The sequence below is a fragment of the Castanea sativa genome, chromosome 10, assembly GCF_040712315.1.
Source record: "Castanea sativa cultivar Marrone di Chiusa Pesio chromosome 10, ASM4071231v1".
Taxonomy (NCBI): domain Eukaryota; kingdom Viridiplantae; phylum Streptophyta; class Magnoliopsida; order Fagales; family Fagaceae; genus Castanea; species Castanea sativa.
Genome location: NC_134022.1, coordinates 38,322,755 through 38,346,288, shown reverse-complemented (window position 1 = coordinate 38,346,288; position 23,534 = coordinate 38,322,755). Strand labels below are relative to the sequence as shown.

The window sequence follows — 23,534 nt, the reverse complement described above, 5'->3', positions numbered from 1 at the left end:
GAGTTGTGGTTGTGAATAGTGATTTCATTGTGGGTTAGGGTTTGGGGATTTCAAATTGGGGATTTTATTTCAATTGGATTTGACCAGTGGGTCATGTGGGGGAAGCTAATATGGAGGGGCCACTTAAGACATGTAAGGTGAATATTAATATTTTAATTTAAATCGTGCCATATGTGCATTTCATCTGTCACATAGGCAAATACAAATATAGTTAGTCATCTATTGATAGAGATTAAACTTACTATGACTTGAAAATAACATAGATTAAAATTGGCCGGGTCTAATATGTAGGGACTAAATTAAACATGAGTTCAAATATTATTTTTGCCTCTTGAAAAAACCATAAAACTAGTCAAAATCCTACGTGTGGGTGTTAATACTTAATATTCTTAAAAGAAAAAACAGTGAGTTAATCTCATATTGAAAAATGAGTGTGAGTTAAAAAGGTTTAAAACTTGTGCTGTGCATCAAAAAGTTAGACTCTTTTAAATATATACTATTGTAAGTTTTTTTTTTTTTAAATTTCTTTCCTCTTTTTTTTTGTGCGTGTTAAAATACTTGTTATTCTTCCAAAAAACAAAGAAAAAGAAAAAGAAAAAAAGCGAAAGCGCTGGTGAACTTATATAAATTTCTGTCTGAACGGATGGTTTTTTCTGTAAAATGGAAAAATAGTACTTTTTTGTCCAAAGAGGTGGCTTTTTTTTTTTTTGGTCGAGATTAGAAGAATGTCCAAAGAGTTGAACCTTATTAAAGTCACACACCGTTTATATTACAAGATAACCCCCCCAGAAGAAAAACCAGTAAACGAAACTGCGAAAGGTTGTTGAATTGTCGAACCTGAAGCTCGAAGCTTAAAAGCCAGGTACGTTTCTTCAAGTTCAATCTCAAAAAGTAAACAACAAGAGGAAAAAAAAAAATTAATGAAAATTTTGAGCCAAACCCAGTTTATGAAATTAAAGTCAAAGCTTAGACAGTTGGACTCTGTCTTTATTTCATTTTTGTTCTTGTTTTGTAGAACATGGAATTGAAATTAGATGTTCTGTTGTTTTAGTGGAAAATTTTGTTGTTGTTGTTATTATTTTTTTTTTGTGCTTGAAGGTCTTGTTAATTATTTTTAGTTCTTTTATTGAAAATTAACTGGTACAAGTTATGTTGTTTGACTTTAGATTAATGGGTATTTTTGTATTTGGTGAGTGATGAAGTATTTAAATCTGAACAGTTCTTTCTTCTTGCTTGCATGGCGAAGTATATGAGTTCAACTGTTGTTTGCTAAGTGGGTAAATTTGAGCTTTGGTAGGTACTTGAAGATCCTGAATTTCTTTTCTTTATGATTTTCTGTGGGCAATTATGAACTATAGAGTGTGTTGTTTGATTTTTGATAAGTGGATATTAATGCAGATTGGATGTTACAACTTACATCGTTCTGCCATGACTCATGAAGCATTGGACTTTATTGTTAATTTGTTTGGTTGGTGTACGGAGTTGATAGTGATCTTCTAAGAATTTGTTTGAACACTAAGAAATTACTTAAAAAGTAAATTATGCATGATGCTTTATTAAACGAGATAATGGTGGAAATCAAAGTTTAGATTGTTCTTCCCCTCAAACAACCCCCCCCCCCCCCCCCTCTCTTCCCAAAAATATATATATCTTAGCAGCATTGCCATCTTGGTTTCCACAGAAATAGTCACACTAAATTTAATCAAAATAATCTATTTGACTTGCGCTCCTGAGAAGTGTTTCTGTTATTGAATGAGTGGATTTTTTTTTTGGGGGGTTTATTTAATGTCTTTTTACTGCATTTGGCAACTGACTGAAGGAAATATTAAGTTTCCTGGCAATTAAGAAAAGATCTTTATTTCTAACAAAACTTTGGCATTTGGGATAACTTGCAGAGGTGATTATGCTCATTGAAAGTCAGCCAAGAATAAAGTTTGTGGTTCCTCAAATTGGGTCAACAACTTTATTCTTTATGTCAGGTGGAAACCAAAAAATTGCTTTGGGTTATGGGCATGCTGTTTGGGGTGATTATAGTGTTCCAGTATTTTGAACTTCCTTATGGTAGTGCTCTATTCTCTTTGTTTTCTGCTGGCAAGGTTTCAGGAGTGGGAAATAGTGGCTTCCCGAATGGGAATTCACTATCTAAATCCAATACAATTGGTAACATAACGTTTTTGAATGGTTCAAACTCCACCAATGCACATGCTATTCATGAGAGATCTGATAATATTGGAAAGTCAGAAGGAATGGATAGGAACCAAAAGAACAATTTTTTATCAGATAGAAATGGAAGCTTAAACAATTCCTTAGGATTAGATGGAAATAATAATGCTAATAAAGACCCTTCATCTGAGAATTTGGTAGAGCTAAATGGAAATTCCACAGTTGCCAATGTAAATAATTGGGGTAATGGACCTGCCCCAGAGGAGGCAAAAGAACCTAATCAAAGCTTTTATCAAAAGAATGATACTACAGATGGTAAATTTCCAGTGGGTAAGGTTGGAAAGGGAACTAATGCTTCCACATTAGGGCATATTGGAGATGCAGACACTGGTTTTGCCTCCCCTTCCCCTGCACTGCCGCCTGGCCCGCCCGTGACTTCTACCGTTATGGATACAAATATTAGAACGCCTGTTGTTGATTCCAACACGTCCTTATTGGAGAAAAATGGGACGACCACTTCTGAGATTAATAAAAATTCTGGGCTATTGCAAGGTAGCCCTAGTCCATCGGATGATAATTCTTCTGCGAACAGAGTCCCCATGGTGAATAAAGGGCTTGAGACAACCTCTGCAGTAATTTCAATATCTGAGATGAATGATTTGTTGCTTCTGAATCATGCTTCATCCCAGTCAATAGTATGTGTTAAACCTCTGCTTTACGGGATCTTTTTCTTTTCAGTTATTATGTGAGAGCAGAATAGATTCAAATTATGAAAACTTGCTTCAGCATTTTTCCTTATTTTTGTTCATTTTGTTTGTAGACACCACCACAATCTTCTGCTGTTGACCGAGAATTACTGCATGCAAAATCACTGATTGAGAATGCACCCATCATAAAGAATGATCCCAATCTCTATGCTCCTCTCTATAGGAACATTTCCATGTTCAAAAGGCAAGCTAATCATATCCGTTGAATATTAATTTATTCCTTATGAATTTTTTGAATGTTGTTGATTAAAAGTGTGAAACTTTCTATTTTCACTAGAAGTGTGAGATTTTCCACATGAGCCTGTCCAACCCCACCCCCCTCCCCCCGCCCCCCACCCTCTCTTTTCTCTTCAAACTTCCTCCCTCCTTGACTTTCAAGAAGTGACCAGACACATAAAGTAACTGTTAGTTGTTCACTTTTTGGCTGTATGGACTGTGCACTAATGCCACACTGCATCATTTTCTATTGAATTGTTGATGAAATAAGTGTAAGATCTTTTGATGTCAATCAGTATTTTTGATAATTTATGCATATTGCATCTTCTTGGACTAACTGGAAATAAGAAGGATTAGCACACAATAAACGAGGATAGGGTGGTTCTTTAGTTGACTGTATGACATGGATGCTACTCTACTCGCAGATATTTGTATCATTGATCTGTTCAATTCTTTTCAATCCTGCCCCCCTCCCCCCTTCCTAATTAGAATTCTCTCCTTTTGAAATGGATCAATTTCATGGTTCAGATAAAATATTACAAATCTAAAGGTGTATCTTGCGCCCACATCAACTGCTTAGCAGATTCATGTCATCCCTACCTCAACGCCACTTGTCATTACCACCTGAATATAGACCTAGGGGCTATGTCTTTTTAGTTCCAGCATATCCTTCTTTACGTATATATGTATTTGTGAAATATTCAATTAATGCATTATTTTGCAATTGGCTGGCTTTTTGTTTTTAAGCATTATTTATTGGTGTATTTCTTTCAAAGATGTGCACAGGCTGTGTAGCTGCAACCTCACATGCAAACAATTTTTATTTTTATAATGCTCAAGTGAATTGCATCTTCATTAATTTATCCATCAAAATTGCAGGAGCTATGAGTTAATGGAAAAAACTCTCAAGGTATACATTTACAGGGAAGGAGAGAAACCCATCTTCCACAAGCCACCACTCAAGGGAATATATGCATCTGAGGGATGGTTCATGAAGCTGCTAGAAGCTAACAAAAAAATTATTACGAAAAACCCAAGGAAAGCCCATCTCTTTTACTTACCTTTCAGCTCTCGGATGTTGGAGACAACATTATATGTACCTGATTCACACAACCATCAGAACCTTATACAACATTTGAAGAATTACTTAGACATGATTTCAATGAAATATCCTTTTTGGAACAGGACTGGAGGAGCAGATCATTTTCTTGTTGCTTGCCATGACTGGGTATGCTTTTCATACTTTTTTGGAACTATGTTCTGCCAATCACTCGAGGACATTTAGGTTTATTATACGTTGGGAATTGTGTTTAGGGTTAATTTATTTAACCTAACCCAAATACGTGCTATTTATGGGGTGAATATTAAATATGTTATATATATTTGAGTAATTTCAATATTACGATTGACCTCTCACTTATACATATTCATAACAAGGTCTTAATGAAAATTTGGATGATTCCCTTTATGTCTTACATAACATTTTAAATATGTTTTAAATTTGCCTAAATGATTTTATTTGTCATGTGTAAAGCAGAATAACCTAAATTTGAAGTAGTGTTAATTTTTATTTGATCATCAGTTGATGTGATGAAGTGATGATCATTTTTTCTCTCTCTTCTCTATTATGAGTGATGACCTTGTGCTAGAGGATGGATATGAAACTTGGAATGCTTTTTAAACAGTTTAAATAATGTCATTTTTATTGTGGCATCCAAAACCTGAATTTTGTATCAATATGACATCTAAATTACTTTAGATCAATATATTTTTCTAATAATAGTCCACTTCCTCAGGCCCCAGCAGAAACAAGGGAATATATGGCTAAGTGCATACGAGCACTCTGCAATGCTGATGTGAAAGAAGGTTTTGTTCTTGGCAAGGACGTGTCTCTTCCAGAAACATTAGTGCTCTCACCTCAGAATCTACTAAGGAATCTTGGGGGAAAACGTCCTTCTCAAAGATCAATCCTTGCTTTCTTTGCAGGAAACATGCATGGCTATCTACGGCCAATTCTGTTAAAGCACTGGGAAAATAAAGATCCTGACATGAAAATCTTTAGTCAAATGCCCAAGGCCAAGGGCAATAAGAACTATATTCAGCACATGAAGAGCAGCAAATACTGTATATGTGCAAAAGGTTATGAAGTCAACAGCCCAAGAGTGGTGGAGGCCATATTTTACGAGTGCGTCCCAGTGTTCATATCAGATAATTTTGTCCCACCTTTCTTTGAAGTTTTGAACTGGGATTCCTTTGCTGTTTTTGTCTTGGAGAAGGATATCCCAAATTTGAAAAGTATACTTCTTTCAATTCCAGAGAAGCGATATCTTGAGCTGCAGATGAGGGTCAAAAAGGTGCAACAGCATTTTCTTTGGCATGCTAAACCTGTGAAGTACGATATCTTTCATATGATCCTCCACTCAATTTGGTACAATAGACTTTATCAAATAAGCTCCTGATAACCAAGGAACTCATAGTTGACATACATTTTTGGATGTTACTGGAATTGGGACAAGAAGAAAATGAAGTAGACAGGTTGCAATCTCAGAATAAGAAATTTTGGAGAATAGTTGGCAAATTCTTTTGATGTAATTAAATACGAGAACAGTGATCTTTTCTTTTATTCTTTCTCTGCCCATTGTATTCTTGTATATTCTTAGGCTGGACATGTCAGTTTCCAATAAATTTTTTGATATTTTGGCTGATGAAATCTTCAATATTTAACGAGTGATTTTTTTTTCTTTTCTTTTTTCAATCTTATTTTGATCAAAGGGGCTGGACATTTGCAGAAAAGTGGTTATTATTATATCATTACTAAATTTCCCAAGTTGTCTACAAGTGAATTTTTGGTAAAAGATATTCCACAATTTTATTATATTTCCTTATTCTTATATTTTACCTACCTCTCTCTCTCTCTCTCTCTCTCTCTCTCTCTCTCTCTTTTCTTTCTTTTTTTAAATTGATAGCAAAAGAAGGGATTTAAACCTAGACATATTTGTTGAAAGTATTGACCTACCAGTTGAATTATAAAACTCTTGACTATGAGACTTTTTATTGAATCTTGCACATGTGCACGCGAGCGCAAAGAAGATAGGAGATTTAAATGAGAGAAAAAAGTACTTTAATTTTGTATCCAACCATTAAATCTAAAAAAAACTATTTAAATTTTTTTTGTACACATAAGCCTAATAAGCCTCTCCTCCTTCCAGATCCCCACCCAAATAATACAAAATAAAAAACCCTAATAAGACTCCATTTAAGTAAATACATAAATAAATAAATAAAACTATAACTGTTCTTCTATGGTTTTATCCTCTTAATTGTATTTGATAAAAGTAAATATAAATGAAATGTCACCATATTTCTCAATTGTGCCTTAAGTTATTAATTAAAATATATTTACACAATAAAACATGCTTCTTCTATTATTATTACTAATCGCTAACTCGTTCAATACACAGAAAAGGTATTGAGTACGATAGATTTAACCTAAGTTTATTTACTACAATCACAAAAATTAAATTTGTAAATAACAGCTAAATCATGTATTAACAGTTATATGTCATACCTTCTCAAAAAAATAAAAATAAAACAGTTGTATGTCATAGATTGATACATATATTGCTTAAATTATAGTATAAGTTAATGGATTAAAAAAATTAAATAAGAGATGAGAGATATTATTATTTATATAACCCAACGCAACTCACTAACCTCTAAAAACTGACCCAACTCAATGAGTTGGATTAGATCGAATCGATTTTGATGTATTGATGGGTTAGCTACACACCTCTAATCTTGGTTGTATATATTTAAGTTTGATAGGCATATTGATGTAACAGATATGTAGATTTTGTCTTCTTTCTTTCTACCCTTCCCCTCTTTTCTATCAAACAAATTTGCTCTCTCCCTTACTGCCCCCGTCGTCATTGTCATCAGTCATCATGATGGTGCTACGACTAAGTTTAGACCTACTCCCAACACACTTACGGAGTCAATGTGGGATACAGTGAAGTGGGATTTGATGAGCAATCTAAAGCTAGTGCGTTCCCCAACCTTTACAAAGAGGAGCTTGACAACAATGACAAGGCTTTGTATGACTAGGATCTTTGGGGGCTTTGTTTTTTTCATTGTCTTCCTTAGTATCGCTCTTTCCTGCTTTGCTTCCATAAAATTAGTTACCACTGTTAGTGGAGGTTTGCTACCAATTTGTTGAGCAAAAGGGTCTTTCAAAAAAGCACTTCGTGATTGTGAAAACTATTATAAAATTGAAAATGATGTCACAAACAAATAATGTGAACAAAGAAAACTAGAAAAAAAGAGGTAAAATCACACACAAAAAGAAGAGCATAAAAAATTTATCTTGTGCGTCAAATGACACGTGGCAAATTTTAATATGCCAATGTGATGTCAATCTGGATGACACATATCATTAATTGATTTAATTAATTTAATTATATATTAATTTGTCACTAAATTTTGATGTGGCATTTTACAATTGGCTTAAAATTTTGCCTCTTACAATTGGTTGTAATGTGTGGTAAAAAAAGTAAGTTAAATTGTGGATTAAAATTAGAATCAATAACAACTTATCACCTATGATTAACCTGTCTTCCCACTTCTTCCTTCCTCATCCCTATGTTTTTTGTCTATATTATCTCAAAAAAAAAATCTATGATTAATTTGTTGTGAAAATATTGTGGACATAACACTTTTTAAATATAAAAAATTTAAACCAAAAACTAAAGTAAACTAACAAAAAATAACGTAATATAAGATTAACAACAAACATGATGTAGTTATTAGTTACTGTCACAAATTACTATCCACTGAAATAATATAAAGAATTTAAACCTAAAAAAAAAAACAAAAATAGGATGATGTAAGTCACTGGTCAATAATGTAAATATACAAGGAATTCAAACTAAAAGGAAAAAAAAAAAAAAAAAAGGAAACAAAAAAAGTATGATGTAAAGTTACTGGTCAATAATGTAAATATACAAGGAATTTAAACAAAAAGGAAAAGAAAAAAAAAAGAAACAAAAAAAGTATGATGTAAAGTTTTTGGTCAATAATGTAAATATATAAGGAATTTAAACAAAAATGAAAACAAAGAAAGAAAGAAAAACAAAGTTTTTTTTTTTTTTTGAGATAGTTTCAACCTATGGCGTCCACTCTTGATACTAGCTCTTTATCATTAAATTTAGACATCAATTAGTTTTTGGTGTATGTGGGAATTGAACTCCAGATCTCTTATTCAACCATCAGAGATTTTACCTGTTGAGCTAACTAGAACCCACAAAGTTGAGCTAACTAGAACCCACAAAGAAAAACAAAGTTGGTATTGCAGAATGCGATATAAAGTTATACCTTACCTAGGTTAACTATATTAAATATACCGTATAACTCCATTATCTAAGGAAAAAGTTTGTAACTAATGACTATTGTAAGATCACAATTCACACCCGAACCCAACAATACGAAGGGTGTAGGCCCAAAAAGCCCTATACAATGAAATTTATAGAGTGTGGGCTTGAAATCTAGGTTCTATGGATGTTGGATAACAAAAATGATGGGCTAGATCCCCAATTTACGTGTGACAAATTGATTATGTAATAGAAACTTTCCTCGGACGTAACCTGAGGATGACTTGTATTACTTTTCCTTGTTTTAAAAATAACTTACAATTGAAGGTGGTGTGTACAATATTTTTCTCTTTCTTCTCCAATCCCCCTACTTGAATGCCTTTATTTTCCTTTTATATCATCCTCCTTCTTCTCTCCATCTCCCACGTATGACTCAGATCACCAATCTTGATATTTGTCTCATCCCCCACCCTCTTGAAATCTTCAAACAATAACTGTAAGGCTGATCACTATTGTTCAGAGGTCATTTCTTTATTAATGTGGCTAGAGAGGTAGGTGCAGAGTCTTTAATGTTGTGGTAAAAGTTTTTTCTAAGATATTTCTTATTCACTCTTTCTCTCTGTATCCTTGTGGAACACATCTTCATCTACCAGACCTCCTAGAATTTCCTTATAAACATCACAACGCATAGCATAGTCTTTACTTCATATAGCCAAGAAGATCCCCCTCCTCGGACTATTTCCACCAACCTCTTTCGCAATAGTTTGCTTGTGGGCTTTTAAGTTCGATGGAGTTATTACCACTAAACTCTCTTCGGACAAGTTAATACCCTCGAATCAAGCCCAAGGCCCAAGAACATATTGACCCTTTTGCCCCCACAACTATAACTCCACTCAATATCTTTTTATTGAATGTAAATTTTGACAAATTTATAATTGAATTGCATTTTTTTCTTATGTCCTTTATACTTGCAAAATTTTTAGAAAATTAAAGATTAATAACCATGTCATCAATTAAATGTTTAAATTTCAAATTCTTGTAGTTTAAAATCATGCATAAAAAAAGTTTATACATTGAATAGTAAATAATATCTGATTGACACGAAATTTGACATATAAGTTAAGAAAATAAAGAATATTCAATTTGACGGTTAAATTTTCAAAATATATAGTAGGACAAATTACATATTTAGTCCTTATCCAGTTATTTTTTAAAACATAGTTCAATTTGATCCATAACCTTTCAATTGTGTCAATTAGGTCCCAAACCTTTTAGTGTTGTGTCAAATGGCCAAATGACCATTTGATAACAATTGATGACATGTCAAATGGCCAAAATAAAATTTTAGTGTATTGTCACGTCAACAAAAACTATTTTTTTATTTTAGTTATTAGAGACGTCATCAATTTTTATCCAAAAAATAACAGCAAGGACTAAATTGACATGGTACTGAAAAGTTAGGGACTAAATTGAAACAATTGAAAAATTAGCGACCAAATTGAAATATGGTACATAAGATAGAAACTAAATACATAATTTAGTAATATTAGTTTTTACGTTTTTTTTTTTTTTTGAGAAACCGTTTTTAAGTTAATTTGTAATAATTAGCTACAATAAAGTTTCATTAATCAAATTATTTAAAGATATTTTAGGTCAAATGCTATTTCTTGACATTTGAGTCTAGTCCCATGTCGCTTAGGTCTGTGTTAAGAGAGGATTTATAACTCGCTCCACCACTCTAATTGCCGCATGCAATTTTGGAATTGGTGAGTGAGTTTAAGTCCTTATTCCATTCCGCTAAGTATTCAATCCCACATTGCTTAAGTCTGTGTTAGGAGATAGATTTATAACTCGCTTCGCGATTAGGTCTGTGTTTGGAGTTGCTCTGTGGAGTTGGCGTGTCAGTGTTAGGAGATAGATTTATAACTCGCTCCGTGACTAGGTCTAAGTCCTTATTCCATTTCGCTAAGTATTCAGTCTAGGTTTCCCCTTCTCCTATTCCAAATTAAAAAAAAAAAAAAAAACATTCGAATTAAAAAATCCAAAATTAGAATTCCTTTTTTTCCATTAATTTTTTTTTTAAAAAAAGGGCGTAATTTTAGTATGCCAGTTTCTTTTTTTTTTTTGAGAATCCACCTCATAAGACTTTTATTCATCTAAGGCTATGGAAATCAGCCTGAAGTACATCTATAATCTCTGGTGGTACATCTTCCATCCAGACTTGTAATGAAGAAAAAGAAATTGCCCACCTCGCGAGCGAGTGAGCTACAATATTACAATGCCTCCTTACATGAGAAAAAGAAATAATGGAAAACTGAGAGGCTAAGTATTGTATATCATTGATAATGTGATGAAATTGTGCAAGGTTGTGAGAGGTTGACTTCAGAGCGTTAATGAGGATGAGTGAATCACCCTCCAACACCCCCTTATTGAGGCCAGTTTCCAACGCCAACTCCATAGCACGCCGAGCTGCCAAGGCCTCAACTTTAATAGTTGTATTGGGCAGTGGGATTCATTGCCCCAAAGAGACCATCACCTGCCCCTCGCTGTCTCTAATTACCACCCCTATTCCTGCCTGGTTTTCAGCCTTGAAAATTGCCCCATCAAAGTTAATCTTGTATTGTAGGTGCGCTAGGGGCTGCCACTGAGTTGGAGGACTTCCCACAGATGTCGTTACTGTAGAATTATGCAGCAAAAAATCGTGTAACCTACTGCGAGCTTGCTGCACCAAGTTTGTGAGACTTTTGCTTTTTTTCCCTACCCTTATATCATTCCTTCTCTTCCATACAGCCTATACAACCATCGCAAATAGGTCCGGGTCCCTATTCTCTGCCAAAATGCACCCCATGAGATCAATGAAGCTTGTCATTTGCCGTAGAGTGCACTAGTTCCATGCTTGTCCCGAAAGCCAAATTTCCTCCAATTTCAGGCAAAGGTAGAGAGCATGGAATGTATTCTCTTGCTGCATTTTACATTGATCACAACAATCATCAGTTAACACCTTTCTTTTGACTAAGTTCTGCTTCGTGGGGAGTGAGTTCTTTGCAGCTCGCCAGACTAAATTCTTCACTTTGCTTGGCACATTGAGACTCCATATCCCTTTCCACAATGGCTTGAGCATCAAAGGTTCAGATTGACCCGATTGTTGGTTCTGAAACTCCTTCTATAGAAAACAATATCCTGTCTTGACCGTGTATGTCCCGTTTGCACTGTAAGGCCAAATTAATTCATCCGGCTGATCAGTAAGGCAGGGGGGGATACTTTTTACTATTGTTGCCTCAAAATCCAGCAAGGTTTCATCAATCAAGTTCGTCTTCCAACATCTTTGATCTTCATCAATCAAGCTTTGGACTTTTGCTTTAGCCAACCCTTCTACTTGTGGAGATAAAACAAGAGGTGAATGTTTGTGTGGCAACCACCTATCCCCCCAAATATGAACTGACTTCCCATCTCTAATTCCCCAAATTGCTCCACGTTTAATCACATCTCTCCCTTTTATAATGCTCTTCCATGCATAGGATGCCGAATTTGGACAAGTGGCTTCCATGATTGAAAAATTTGGAAAAAACCTCGCTTTAAAAATCTGGTAAAAAAGTGTGGATTTATCATGTAAAAGTCTCCAAGTTTGTTTAGCGAGCAAAGCATCATTGAAACGAGCCAAATCCTTGAAACCCATCCCTCCTTGTTCCTTTGGCTTACATAGCTCTTCCCATCTTACCCAATGCACCTTTCTACTCTCTCCTCGCTGCCCCCAAAAGAATCTTCGAATTAGAGCTTCAATGTCATGGAAAAGAGTAACCGGTAGTTTGAAACATGACATAGTATAGGTGGATAGTGCTTGAGCCGCTGCCTTAATTAAAATTTCTCTCTCCGCTTGTGATAGAAGCTTGCCTTCCCACCCTTGAAGCTTTTTCCAGGCTCTTTGCTTAATGTTGTCAAAGCTATCCTTCTTTTTTCGCCCTATGAAACTTGGTAACCCTAAGTACTTCTCATATTGTTTGACCACAGGTACTCCAAGGGCCTCTTGAATTGAAGTCTGCATTTGATGGGAAGTGGTCTTACTAAAAAATAGAGTAGTTTTATCTCTATTTATTTATTACCCGGATGCTTGCTCAGAAGTGGCTAGGATCTCTAAAAGCTTCTCACACTCATTAATTTTTGCCCTGCAAAAAATAAGGCTATCATCTGCAAAAAGAAGGTGTGTTAGCTTTGGTGCACTTCTACAAATAGAGACCACCCTTATATCTCCATTCTCTTCTGCTTTTCTCAACAATCCATGGAAACCTTCCGTACATAATACGAATAAGTAAGGGAACAAAGGATCTCCTTGGCGTAACCCCCTCGAGGATGTGACGTGACCAAGTGGCTCCCCATTAATCAAAACAGAATAGGTAGCCATTGAAATACAATGCATCATCAGACTTACCCAAGTGTCTCCAAAACCCATCTTCTTCATCAAATTCTCCATATACAACCACTCCACCCTATCATATGCCTTACTCATGTCTAATTTAAGAGCCATATACCCCGTCTCTCCCGAACTATGGTTTCTTATATAATGGAGGGTTTCAAAGGCCACCATAATATTATCAGAAATCAATCAATCTATCCTTCACAAAGGAACTTTGTTGTTCCGACACTAAGAGGGGTAGAATTTTCTTTAGCCTGTTAGCCAACACCTTTGAAAAAATTCTATACAAAACATTGCTGAGACTTATAAGGTGATATTGTGAAATATATTCAGGACTATGAACTTTAGGGATTAAAGTTATAAATGAATGACACAAAGATGGAGGGAGATTACCCGAATTTAGGAAATAGAGGATATCATCAACCACATCATTGCCCATCAAGGACCAATAATGTTGGTAAAAAATGGGTGGCATTCCATCAGGTTCAGGTGATTTTAAGGGAGCCATCTACTTCAGAGCTGTCTCTAGTTCATTTGCTTTAAACTCAGCCATCAAATCATTATTCATCTCATCTGTGACAACCTGAGGTATTTATGCTAAAATCTCATTAAAATTCTCTAGGTTTTGGGATGTGAAAAGGGCCTGATTAAACTCCAACACAATGTCCTCCACTCGGCTAGGATTAGTGCACCATTGGCCATCATTATCATACAACCCCTTAATGTAATTTCTCCTTCTTTGTTGTGAGGCTTTGATATGAAAAAACCTCGTATTCCTATGCCCATCTTTCAGCCATTGCACCTTTGCCCGTTGCCCCCACATCTTTGCTTCTTTATCAAGGAGTAGATTTATTTCTTTCTCTAACTTCTTCATCAATATCACCCAATCCCCACTACATGCCACCCTCTCAGCCTGAGCTAGTTTTTTCCGCTTCTGTTCCAGCTCCCTTCTCACATTTTAGAAACATTCCTTACTCTATTTGGTCAAGCGTTGCCCATAACTATCAACTTTTCTTATCACCTTTTAACCTCTCGGATCAACCACTTCTTTCTGCCATACCGCTTCAATCGTAGCCCCACATCCTAGTTCACTCATCCACATCTGCTCAAAACGAAAAGGCCTCTGTTGCTTGCAATCCATCCCATCCGGATTAATCAACAAAGGCTTATGATCATAAGTGGTAACATCAAGATGATGGACTTATGTATCTGGAAACATAGAATACCACTTATTGGTTGCCACAGCTCTATCCAGCCTCTCCCATACTGTGAAGTTATCATAATGTTTGTGCCAAGTGAATTTTGATCCCACAAACCCAAGGTCCATAAATCCACATTCATCCAATATATCTCAAAACGCGCGCATCTAATTATGGGGCCGAGTTCTACCACCCAATTTCTTCAATTGCTTTGTAACTTCATTAAAATCTCCCGCACATAACCAAGGTGCATGGCTTCTTGTTTTCAAATTTCTCAAACGCGCCCAAGCTTCATGTCTGAGTTGTGTATCCAGTTCTCCATAAAAACCTGTGAATCTCCACTCCCCTTCCTTATTTTTGCAAATTGTGGCATCAATATGGTTCTTGGAGAAAGTCTCTATTTTTAAATCAACCTCCTCTTTCCAATACATCACTAAACCGCCTGATTTATTTCTCTTAGGTGCAATAAATCTATGCTTAAACTTCAACCGATCTTGAATTAAAATTAGCCTAGCTTCATCTGTCCATGTTTCGACTATAAACACGACGAAGGGATCTTTCGCCCACACTAATTTTGCAAGCTGATTCTCTGTATGTTGGTTCCCAAGCCCCCGACAGTTCCAACATAAAAGACTCATTCGTTCTGGCGGGGCTGGGAACCAGCCTTTGCCAATATCTCTTTGTCACCTTTGCCAACCCGAGAAACAGTCTTTTTTTTCTTTTTCTTGTAACTCCAGTTGACCCCCAGTAGGATGAGCACTCCTCTTTGCACCCACTGCATCTGCCATGATAACATCCATGCCTGTAGTGGACCTAACCTGGCATTTCCAAGTGGCTGCATTCACTGTATTAAGGTTTGAATTATCGGGTAGGGTAGATAATGGTACACGGGTACTACCAGGTGGTGTTGCACGTGCTTGAGTAGCCTTTATAAAGAGCTCATTAATTGTCATAGATTCCAGATTATTTTCCTTCCCCATGGGAGTATTTGATTCTGACTGAAATTGTGTTGCCGTATCAAATTTACTCAAATCTCGGTTTATCTCCTCTAATTTCTCTTCAAATAGCTCAGCAGATAAATTACCCCTTATTTGATCCGTAGTATCAGCATTGACGTTATTCACCACATGTGGACCCGTATGGAAAGGCCTTAATTCCAACGGATTTATCTCCTGAAAATTAGGGAATTTAATTCCTTCCTGATTTGACGTCACACTCCCTTGGTCTGATTTGATAATTTCCAGCATTGGACCCCCATGCCAAATCACCACCTGTGATTTTGCAGGCTGCTTTGGGATGGACGTTGTAGTTGGACTTGTAGATTTTTTTTTTTATAGAATCCAAGAACAGAAACCGAGCTTCTTTTTGATCGCATGAAAGGTACTGCTCTGATCCATGCACCATACTGTTGGGCTTTAGATGGTAGCGTGCCACCACTCTCAATCCACAGCTCGCAATCCCGGTCATCATGTGTGAGGCTGCCACACCAGTAACATAGGTTTAATAACCTCTCATACTTGAAAGAGACCCAAATTTCCTTCCCATTCTCCAAAGAAACCACACGGCCTCTACATAAAGGTTTTGAAATATCCACCTTGACTCGTACTCGAATAAAACCATCATCCATACTGTCACCCTCCTCCGTGTTCTTATCTACCAAACTAGTAGCACCACAAATCTTTTCCACTACGACCCTTGTTCGAAAACGGACTAGTAACTCATGTACCTGAATCCAGAAAGCAACCATATTAAAGTCAATCTCCGATATGTCAACCTCTTTATCATACCTATGCAAAATCATAAGGTGCTTATCAAAACTCCATGGTTCCGTATTAAGAACTCGCTCCAGATCAGTTTGGTTATCAAACATAAAGAGCACCACGTGATCACTGTCTTTTGTGACCCTAAATTCGTTTTTCATTCTCCATATTGGTGTGAATGTTTTAGCGATGGCCTCCACATTCAAAGCCCTCTTGATGAGAAACTTTGCCACAAGGACAAACTCTAGAATAGCTTCTTCCTCTGTGATGCTAACCTAAGAACCTTCCACATCCAAGAGGGTAAGACAACTCCAAGACTTTGCTAAATCCTCCATAAATCTGAATATGGAAACAACAGAAAGCAGAACAAAAACTAGAAGAGCAAAAAGAAAAAAAAGTGTTTCCCCACCCCTGAAAGAAAGGAAAAACCACTAAACCTTGAAGGTAAACTTGTTACCTCAAGGTACAAAGACGCCTTCAAAAGAAGGGACGGCTATTCTACAACCTAGGAGAAGATGGAGAGGAACCACCTTTCGCTAGCGAAGAGAAACTTTACTAGGATGACAAAATGTGTGTGTTTTACGCTCTGTTTGTTTCAAAGTAAAATATTTGCAAATGTAAAATATTTTACATGTAAAATATTTTCAGTAAAATATTTTCATTTTACCGTGTTTGACTGTCAACATGAAAATACAATGAAAATCATTTTCCAATTGCATGTTGGGTTTTAATAACGTATAAGATCAGCGAAAATTCCTTGATGAAGATTACTCATCACAAGGTGTATTGGATTAAAGGACATCATTCTTAAAAGTTAGGTGATAACCGCTGTGCTAAAACATACTAATAAATAATTTAAAAGAAGAAAGCAAAGAAATGGATATAACAATGGAATTTATCAAACCAATTATAGCAAAAATTGAAGAATACTTGCTGGAGCAAATCGAACAACAGTGCGGCTATTTATTTGGGTCAGTCAGTGGCATCAATCAGAAATTGACGCAACCAAAAGGAATGGAGAGATAATTGCAATCAGAAATTGACGCAACCAAAAGGAATGGAGAGATAATTGCACCTGGGGTTCAAAATTGGGTCAAAAAGGTAGACAATATCAACATCAGTGAAGATCTGCGCAGATTCTTTGATTTAGAAAGTTAGGGCGAATATGATGAGGTTGGTAGTGTTGATGATAATGGTTGGGGTCAGTCAGTGGCGTCAGTCAGTGGGTGGACAGGGGTGTGGGATGGGTGGAGATGAGAGAGTTGTGGCCTTGTGAGTGAGAGAGCTGAGAGATGGAGAGAGGGAGAAGAAATGAGAAAGTTAAGAGAGGGGAAGAAGCTAATCAAGTGTCGGGAGTGAGAGAGGAGAAGAAAATGTAAAATGTTTTACCGATTCTTTAAGTGTAAAATATTTTACAGTTTTTGCATTTGAATTTTCCTTTGACTGAAAATATTTTACATTTGACCAATTATTTTACTGCAAAACAAACATGGTAAAATGTGAAAATATTTTCTTGAAAATATTTTACATCAAAACAAACAGAGCGTTAGTGAATATATCAACTAGTTCCCAGTTACTTTTTAATTACTAACAAATCATCCGAATGATAGAATTATCTCAGATATAAATTAAGAAAATATAGTAAGAATTTCATTGAGTCCGTTGAAGAACTTTTTATTTTTGGCATCACAGAGAGACGAGCTCATGACAACTACCATGTGGTCAACCACCTGGTACAAAATATTCCACGTGGACAATGCCATGGGCCCAGGGCTTTTTTGTCTTAAATTAAGCTCATGAATATTAAGATGTTACGTTCATAACATTTTTACAATATTTTCACAACAAATTACAAGTAGTTAGTTGTTATTGATTCAAATTTGAACCTAATACGAAGATTACTTTTTTTTTTCCTAATAATAACAATTCGTAACAACCTACCATTTAATATTTTTTGTAAAAATATTGTATACATCTCAATTTTTTTTTTAATAATGGTTTTACTTTTTGCCGTTTTTGCATTTCCAAGTCCAAGAATTTTCCGTTGCATGTGTCTTCCCCTCGTCTAAGGGCGGACTCCACATATGTGGGGTTCAGTTCCATGTGAGGGGAGGGTACATACAATGAAGCCCTCCTGTCCTCGTGCGAGAGGAAGATACATACAACGAAAACCACGCGTATTTGATCGAGAATAAGAGCTTTTGTCTGAATTCAATTGCCCAACTCAAAATAAGGGAAAAATTATCCGGCCTATTTTTATTTTTCCTTTTTTATAAAACAAAGAATCAGTGCTTTCCTTTTTTATAAAACAAAGAATCAGTGCTATATATATATATATATCAAAGGACATAGGTATTTTAGCCCAAACCAATTTACAGAAGAGCGTAGCAAGCTAGCAGCTCAATCCTCAAATACCAGGTACTTAATATACTGTTTAATTTATACTTCAAAAGAGAAACGACCAAAAAAAAAAGCCCAGTTGATAAATTTAGAATAATCGATTTTTTTTTTTCATTATTTATTTATTGGGTATTGTGTTTCTGGTTCTTCTTTCTTTAGTATGACATGCAATGGGTTTTGTTTGATTAGTATTTGTTTATTGTTATTATAAAACTATCTTTTTTTGGTTGTAGATTAATTAGTGTTTTTTTTTTGTTTGATGAATTGCTTTTTTTACAACCGAAGAATGAACATTGTTTGACTTGCATGGCGTTGAATACGAGTGCAATGTTGTTAATTTTCTTAGTGGGAAGTTAAGGTTTTATGGTAGAAATTTGAAGTTTCTGAATTTGGTTTGATTATGTTTATTAATTGGCAACTAGGAACCATATTGATTCCCAAGGGGTTGTTCTAGTGGTTCAAAGGCCTCATTAGATGCATTCTTCAAAACTCCCAGTTGGTATCTTGGGGCTGCCTCCAATTCCTCCACCTAAGCACCTAGCGTGTGTGGGACACAAGACTACAGACACCCGGGGAAATAGTTAAGGTCTCCAAGGACTTTAGACACCCCCACATTATCAAATTGTGCCCAGAAAAAAAAAAAAAAAAAAAAAAAAAAAAAAAAAAAACCTGATTTGTAGGTATTCATGCAAATTGGATGAAACAGTGTTTCGTTGAGAGGCAGTTGATTTACAATTAACTTGTTATGATGTTTTATATTAAGTTCCAACTTATAATCTGTTTGGATACTGAGAAAGTAGATAGTTTTTAATGGAAAATAACATAAATATTAATGAAAACAAATTTGGATGCTTTTATATTCTTTTGTTTGGTTAGTATGATACAAAAGGCTTAACATATTTGAGCTTAATAATTGTAAAAACTACGTTCAGGTAGTATACTTTATCCAGTTATAAAGGAGCATTATTATCTTATTGTCTATGGGAATAATCACATCAATCTAATTGTCCTAGTTTGTTTTAATAGCAAGTTATTTATTCAGTCGGGATAAACCCAATGGTTATTGCATGTCTCTGATTTTTTTTCATACTTAGAGGTGTTTTATAAATGGCTGGAAGTTTTAAGTTATCTTGAATTATCCCTTATTGTGTTAACTTTTCTGCAAGTGATTCTTTTTATTTTGTCAAGTGTTTTAACAATCAGGAAAAGGGCTTTCTTTCTAATAAACTCGAGGATTTGGATTAATGTGCAGGGCTGATTTTGTTCATTTAGAGTAGCAATTGACTGTGTATTTTCTCAGAATGGATCAACAACTGTTACGTTTATGTCAGGTGGAAACCAAGAGTTTGATATTGGTCACAGGCATGATGTTTGCTGCGATTTTAGTGTTCCAGTATTTTGAACTTCCATATGGTAATGTTCTCTCATCTTTATTTTCTGCCGATAAGGTTTTGGTAGTGAGAAATGGTAGCATCTCGACCGGTCATTCACCAAATAAATCTGAGATGATTAATAACATGACGGTTTTGATTGGTTCAAACACTACATATGCTATTAATGAGAGAGCTAATAACACCGAAATCTTCAATGGAAGGGACAGAAATCCATGGGATGCTTCTGTACGAGATAGAAATGGAGGCACAAACCAATCTCTAAAATTTGATGAGGATATCAATGCTGGTAAGGAGTCTTCATCTGAAAATTTGGTAGAGCCAAATAAAATTTCAATGGCTGATACCGTCAAAAATGTTGATGATGGATCTGCACCAGAGGAGGCTAGAGAACCTGAACAGAGTTTTAATGTAAAGAATGATACTACAAATAGTAACTTTTCAATGCATAAGATTGAAAAGGATGAAAACTCTTCCACATCAGAACATATTGAAAGTTCAGATGCTGGTTTTGCATCCCCTTCTCCTGCATTACCTCCTATGACTTCATCACATGCATCTTCTCAATCTGTTGTAGATATAGATAGTACACCACCTGTTGTTGATTCCAACACAACTTTATTGGAGAAAGACAGAACAACGGCTCCCGATTTTAATGAAAACTCTGGGAATTTGAGAGGTGAACTCATCCCATTGGGCGATAATTCTTCCCTGAACAGAGTCACTGAGGTGAATAAAGAGCTTGAGATGCCAACCTCTTCAGTGGTTTCAATATCTGAGATGAACAATTTGTTGCTTCAGAATCGTGCTTCATACCATTCAGTGGTATGTGTTAACTTCAGCTTTAGGTGGAGAGGATGTTTTTGGCAATTAATGTGTTTAAAAGAAAATGCTTTAGTCTTTTTCCTTAATGTTTCCATTTTGTTTGTAGACACCACAATGGCCTTCAGCAGTTGACCAAGAACTGCTACATGCAAAGTCACTGGTCGAGAATGCACCTATCATAAAGAATGATCCGAGTCTTTATGCCCCTCTTTATAGGAATGTTTCCATGTTCAAAAGGTAAGTCACATTTGTTGAATATTTTTTTTTTCTTATGGTGAATTTCTGTTTTAAGAAGATGTCCTTGAGGTGTCATTACATGTGATATTTATTCAGCCAAACAAAAAAAATAAAATTACATTTGATATTTTCTTCCCCAAAAGCTATGAGTGTTTCTCTTCTGACCAAGGTAACTTCCAAGTTCAACTAGAAAATATCAGAGCTCCTCCTGCCCCCAAATTCCCTTGTTCTCTACCCTTCTTCCTTGCAAAGCAATCACACTGATAAAGTATTTGTTAGTTGTTTATTTTGAGCTGTATGAGCTGTGGGTAGGACTGCTAGAAAGAAACTGCCATTTTATGTGTTCATGTATGTCAAATTCTTCCTTGTTCTCTGCCACCCCCCAACCTCCCAAAAAAAACCCTCTAATTTATTTATATTTTGGCTTATCTATATTTTAGTTTTAGACCTACCTCAACCCCACCCAATGATTACCAGCTAAGCAAAAGGCCTTTGGGCTATGTTTTCCTAATTCCAAATAGGAAGACCGTTCTTGTTTTCATGTTATCTAATTGTGAAATATGCAAATACTTGTTGCTTTTTCATCATTCATAATTTCATTTTTCTTTCAAAGATGCACAACCTTTGTAGCTACAATCTACCTTGCAAACAAATTAGTAATTGTTGGTCAAGTACTTCACATCTTTGGCTGATTTATATCATCCAAATTTGCAGGAGCTATGAATTAATGGAAGACACTCTCAAAGTATATATTTACAGGGAAGGAAAAAAACCAGTATTACACCAGCCACGACTCACTGGAATATATGCATCTGAGGGATGGTTCATGAAGCTGCTGGAGGCTAACCAAAAATTCATTACTAAAGACCCTAGAAAAGCCCATCTGTTTTACTTACCCTTCAGCTCTCAAATGTTGGAGGAAACCTTGTATATAGCTAATTCACACAGCTTTGATAACCTTATAAAGTTTTTGAAGAACTATTTGGACCTGATTGAAGCAAAATATCCTTTCTGGAACAGAACTGCGGGAGCCGATCATTTTCTTGTTGCTTGCCATGACTGGGTATGATTTTCAAGCTTCTTTTCAAATTATGTTTTGTAAATACTTGAGAGCATTTGGGACTCCACGGGAACTGAGTTGATTCCCTTTTGCTTTACATAGCATTTAAAATGAGTTTTTGCCAATGAACTCTGACTCAGATTGCATTTCCATTTCCCATAAAGTGGTTAGAGGTTTTGGGTTCAACCCCATCAAGCCTGTGTGTAAATAACAAATTATTTAAATGTGAATTTATTTTTCTACAATAATGTTAACCTTAATCTCTTTTTTCTTTTCTGTATTGGAACGAATGACCTAAAAATTCATTTGTTCTTTACATAGTAGGCATCATATCCATGGCTTTAATAGTATTCTCTCTATTCTAAAATGTGTGGCTCAATTGCCAATTTCTTTAAACAATTTCATGATGTCATTTCTATTTGGCAATGAAACCTTGAATTTTGGATCATCACAAATTACCTTATACTGTTTTAATAGTGTCACTTCTTCAGGCCCCAACAGAAACAAATCAACTTATGGCTAAATGCTTAAGAGCTCTCTGCAATGCTGATGTCAAAGAAGGTTTTGTTTTAGGCAAGGATGTGTCTCTTCCTGAAACATATGTGCATTTGGTTAAAAATCCACTCAGGGATATTGGAGGCAAACCTGCTTCCCAGAGGTCAATTCTTGCTTTCTTTGCAGGAAAAATGCATGGCTATTTACGGCCAATTCTGTTGCAGCACTGGGAAAATAAAGATCCTGACATGAAAATCTTTGGTCGAATGCCTAAGTCCAAGGGAAAAAAGAACTATCTCCGTCACATGAAGAACAGCAAGTATTGTATATGTGCAAAGGGTTATGAAGTCAACAGCCCACGCATAGTGGAAGCCATACTTTATGAATGCGTCCCAGTGATTATATCTGACAATTTTGTGCCACCCTTTTTTGAAGTTTTGAATTGGGAATCCTTTGCTGTGTTTGTCTTGGAGGAGGATATTCCAAATTTGAAGAGTATACTCCTTTCGATCCCAGAGAAGAGGTATCTCCAGCTGCAGTTGAGGGTCAAGAAGGTACAAAAGCATTTTCTTTGGCATGCTAAGCCTGAGAAGTATGATATCTTTCATATGATTCTACACTCAGTTTGGTACAATAGGCTTCATCAATTAAGCCCCACATGACACAGACATATTGCAGACCTTGTGTTGAAAGAGTCCCTAGTGGGCAAGTGGAATAAGAAGCAAATGAAATAGGCAGGAGGACACTTAGCAAATGAGAGGTTTTTTCAATCTAACCCACCATGGTGGGTTAACACCAATACAACCCATCATAGAGGTCCAAGCCAGCCCACATTGATTGGGTTGGATAGTTTTTTTTATTTTTAATTACCATTATTAATATTAAATTGAGAATTAGAACAATATAACCATATATAAAAGCAAATTTATAACCAAATAATCCTGAACATAACACCAAATCAACACAAACTAATATGAGGAGAACTTAGAGTTTGAGTTTTATTTAAGAAGAGGGGTAAAAAAGTAAATAATAGACTTGTATAATATATTTTCAACAATATTTTTTAAATTTAAATATATATTAAATATAGATGAGTTGGGTTGGGTTAGGTAGATTTGTGAACCAAATGACTTGAATCCAACCCAACCCACAATAAAAACAAATTTTATAACCCAACGCAACTCACTAGTCACTATCCTTTAAAAACCGACCCAACCTAGTGGGTTGGGTTGGATCGAATCGGT

General features: G+C 35.6%; 2 protein-coding genes across 2 annotated transcripts; both read left to right on the top strand.

Moving 5' to 3' along the window:
* Nucleotides 1-702: 702 nt before the first annotated feature.
* Nucleotides 703-5,886, top strand: LOC142611550 (putative glycosyltransferase At5g03795). The gene is made up of 5 exons (XM_075783612.1): nt 703-862; nt 1,896-2,858; nt 2,984-3,114; nt 4,026-4,374; nt 4,943-5,886. The coding sequence occupies exons 2-5, from the start codon at nt 2,007-2,009 to the stop codon at nt 5,603-5,605; spliced, it is 1,995 nt and encodes a 664-aa protein (XP_075639727.1). The 5' UTR covers nt 703-862; nt 1,896-2,006; the 3' UTR covers nt 5,606-5,886.
* Nucleotides 5,887-18,200: 12,314 nt separating this feature from the next.
* Nucleotides 18,201-23,192, top strand: LOC142613058 (putative glycosyltransferase At5g03795). The gene is made up of 5 exons (XM_075785242.1): nt 18,201-18,300; nt 19,535-20,498; nt 20,605-20,735; nt 21,450-21,798; nt 22,287-23,192. The coding sequence occupies exons 2-5, from the start codon at nt 19,584-19,586 to the stop codon at nt 22,950-22,952; spliced, it is 2,061 nt and encodes a 686-aa protein (XP_075641357.1). The 5' UTR covers nt 18,201-18,300; nt 19,535-19,583; the 3' UTR covers nt 22,953-23,192.
* The last annotated feature ends 342 nt before the right edge of the window (nt 23,193-23,534 follow it).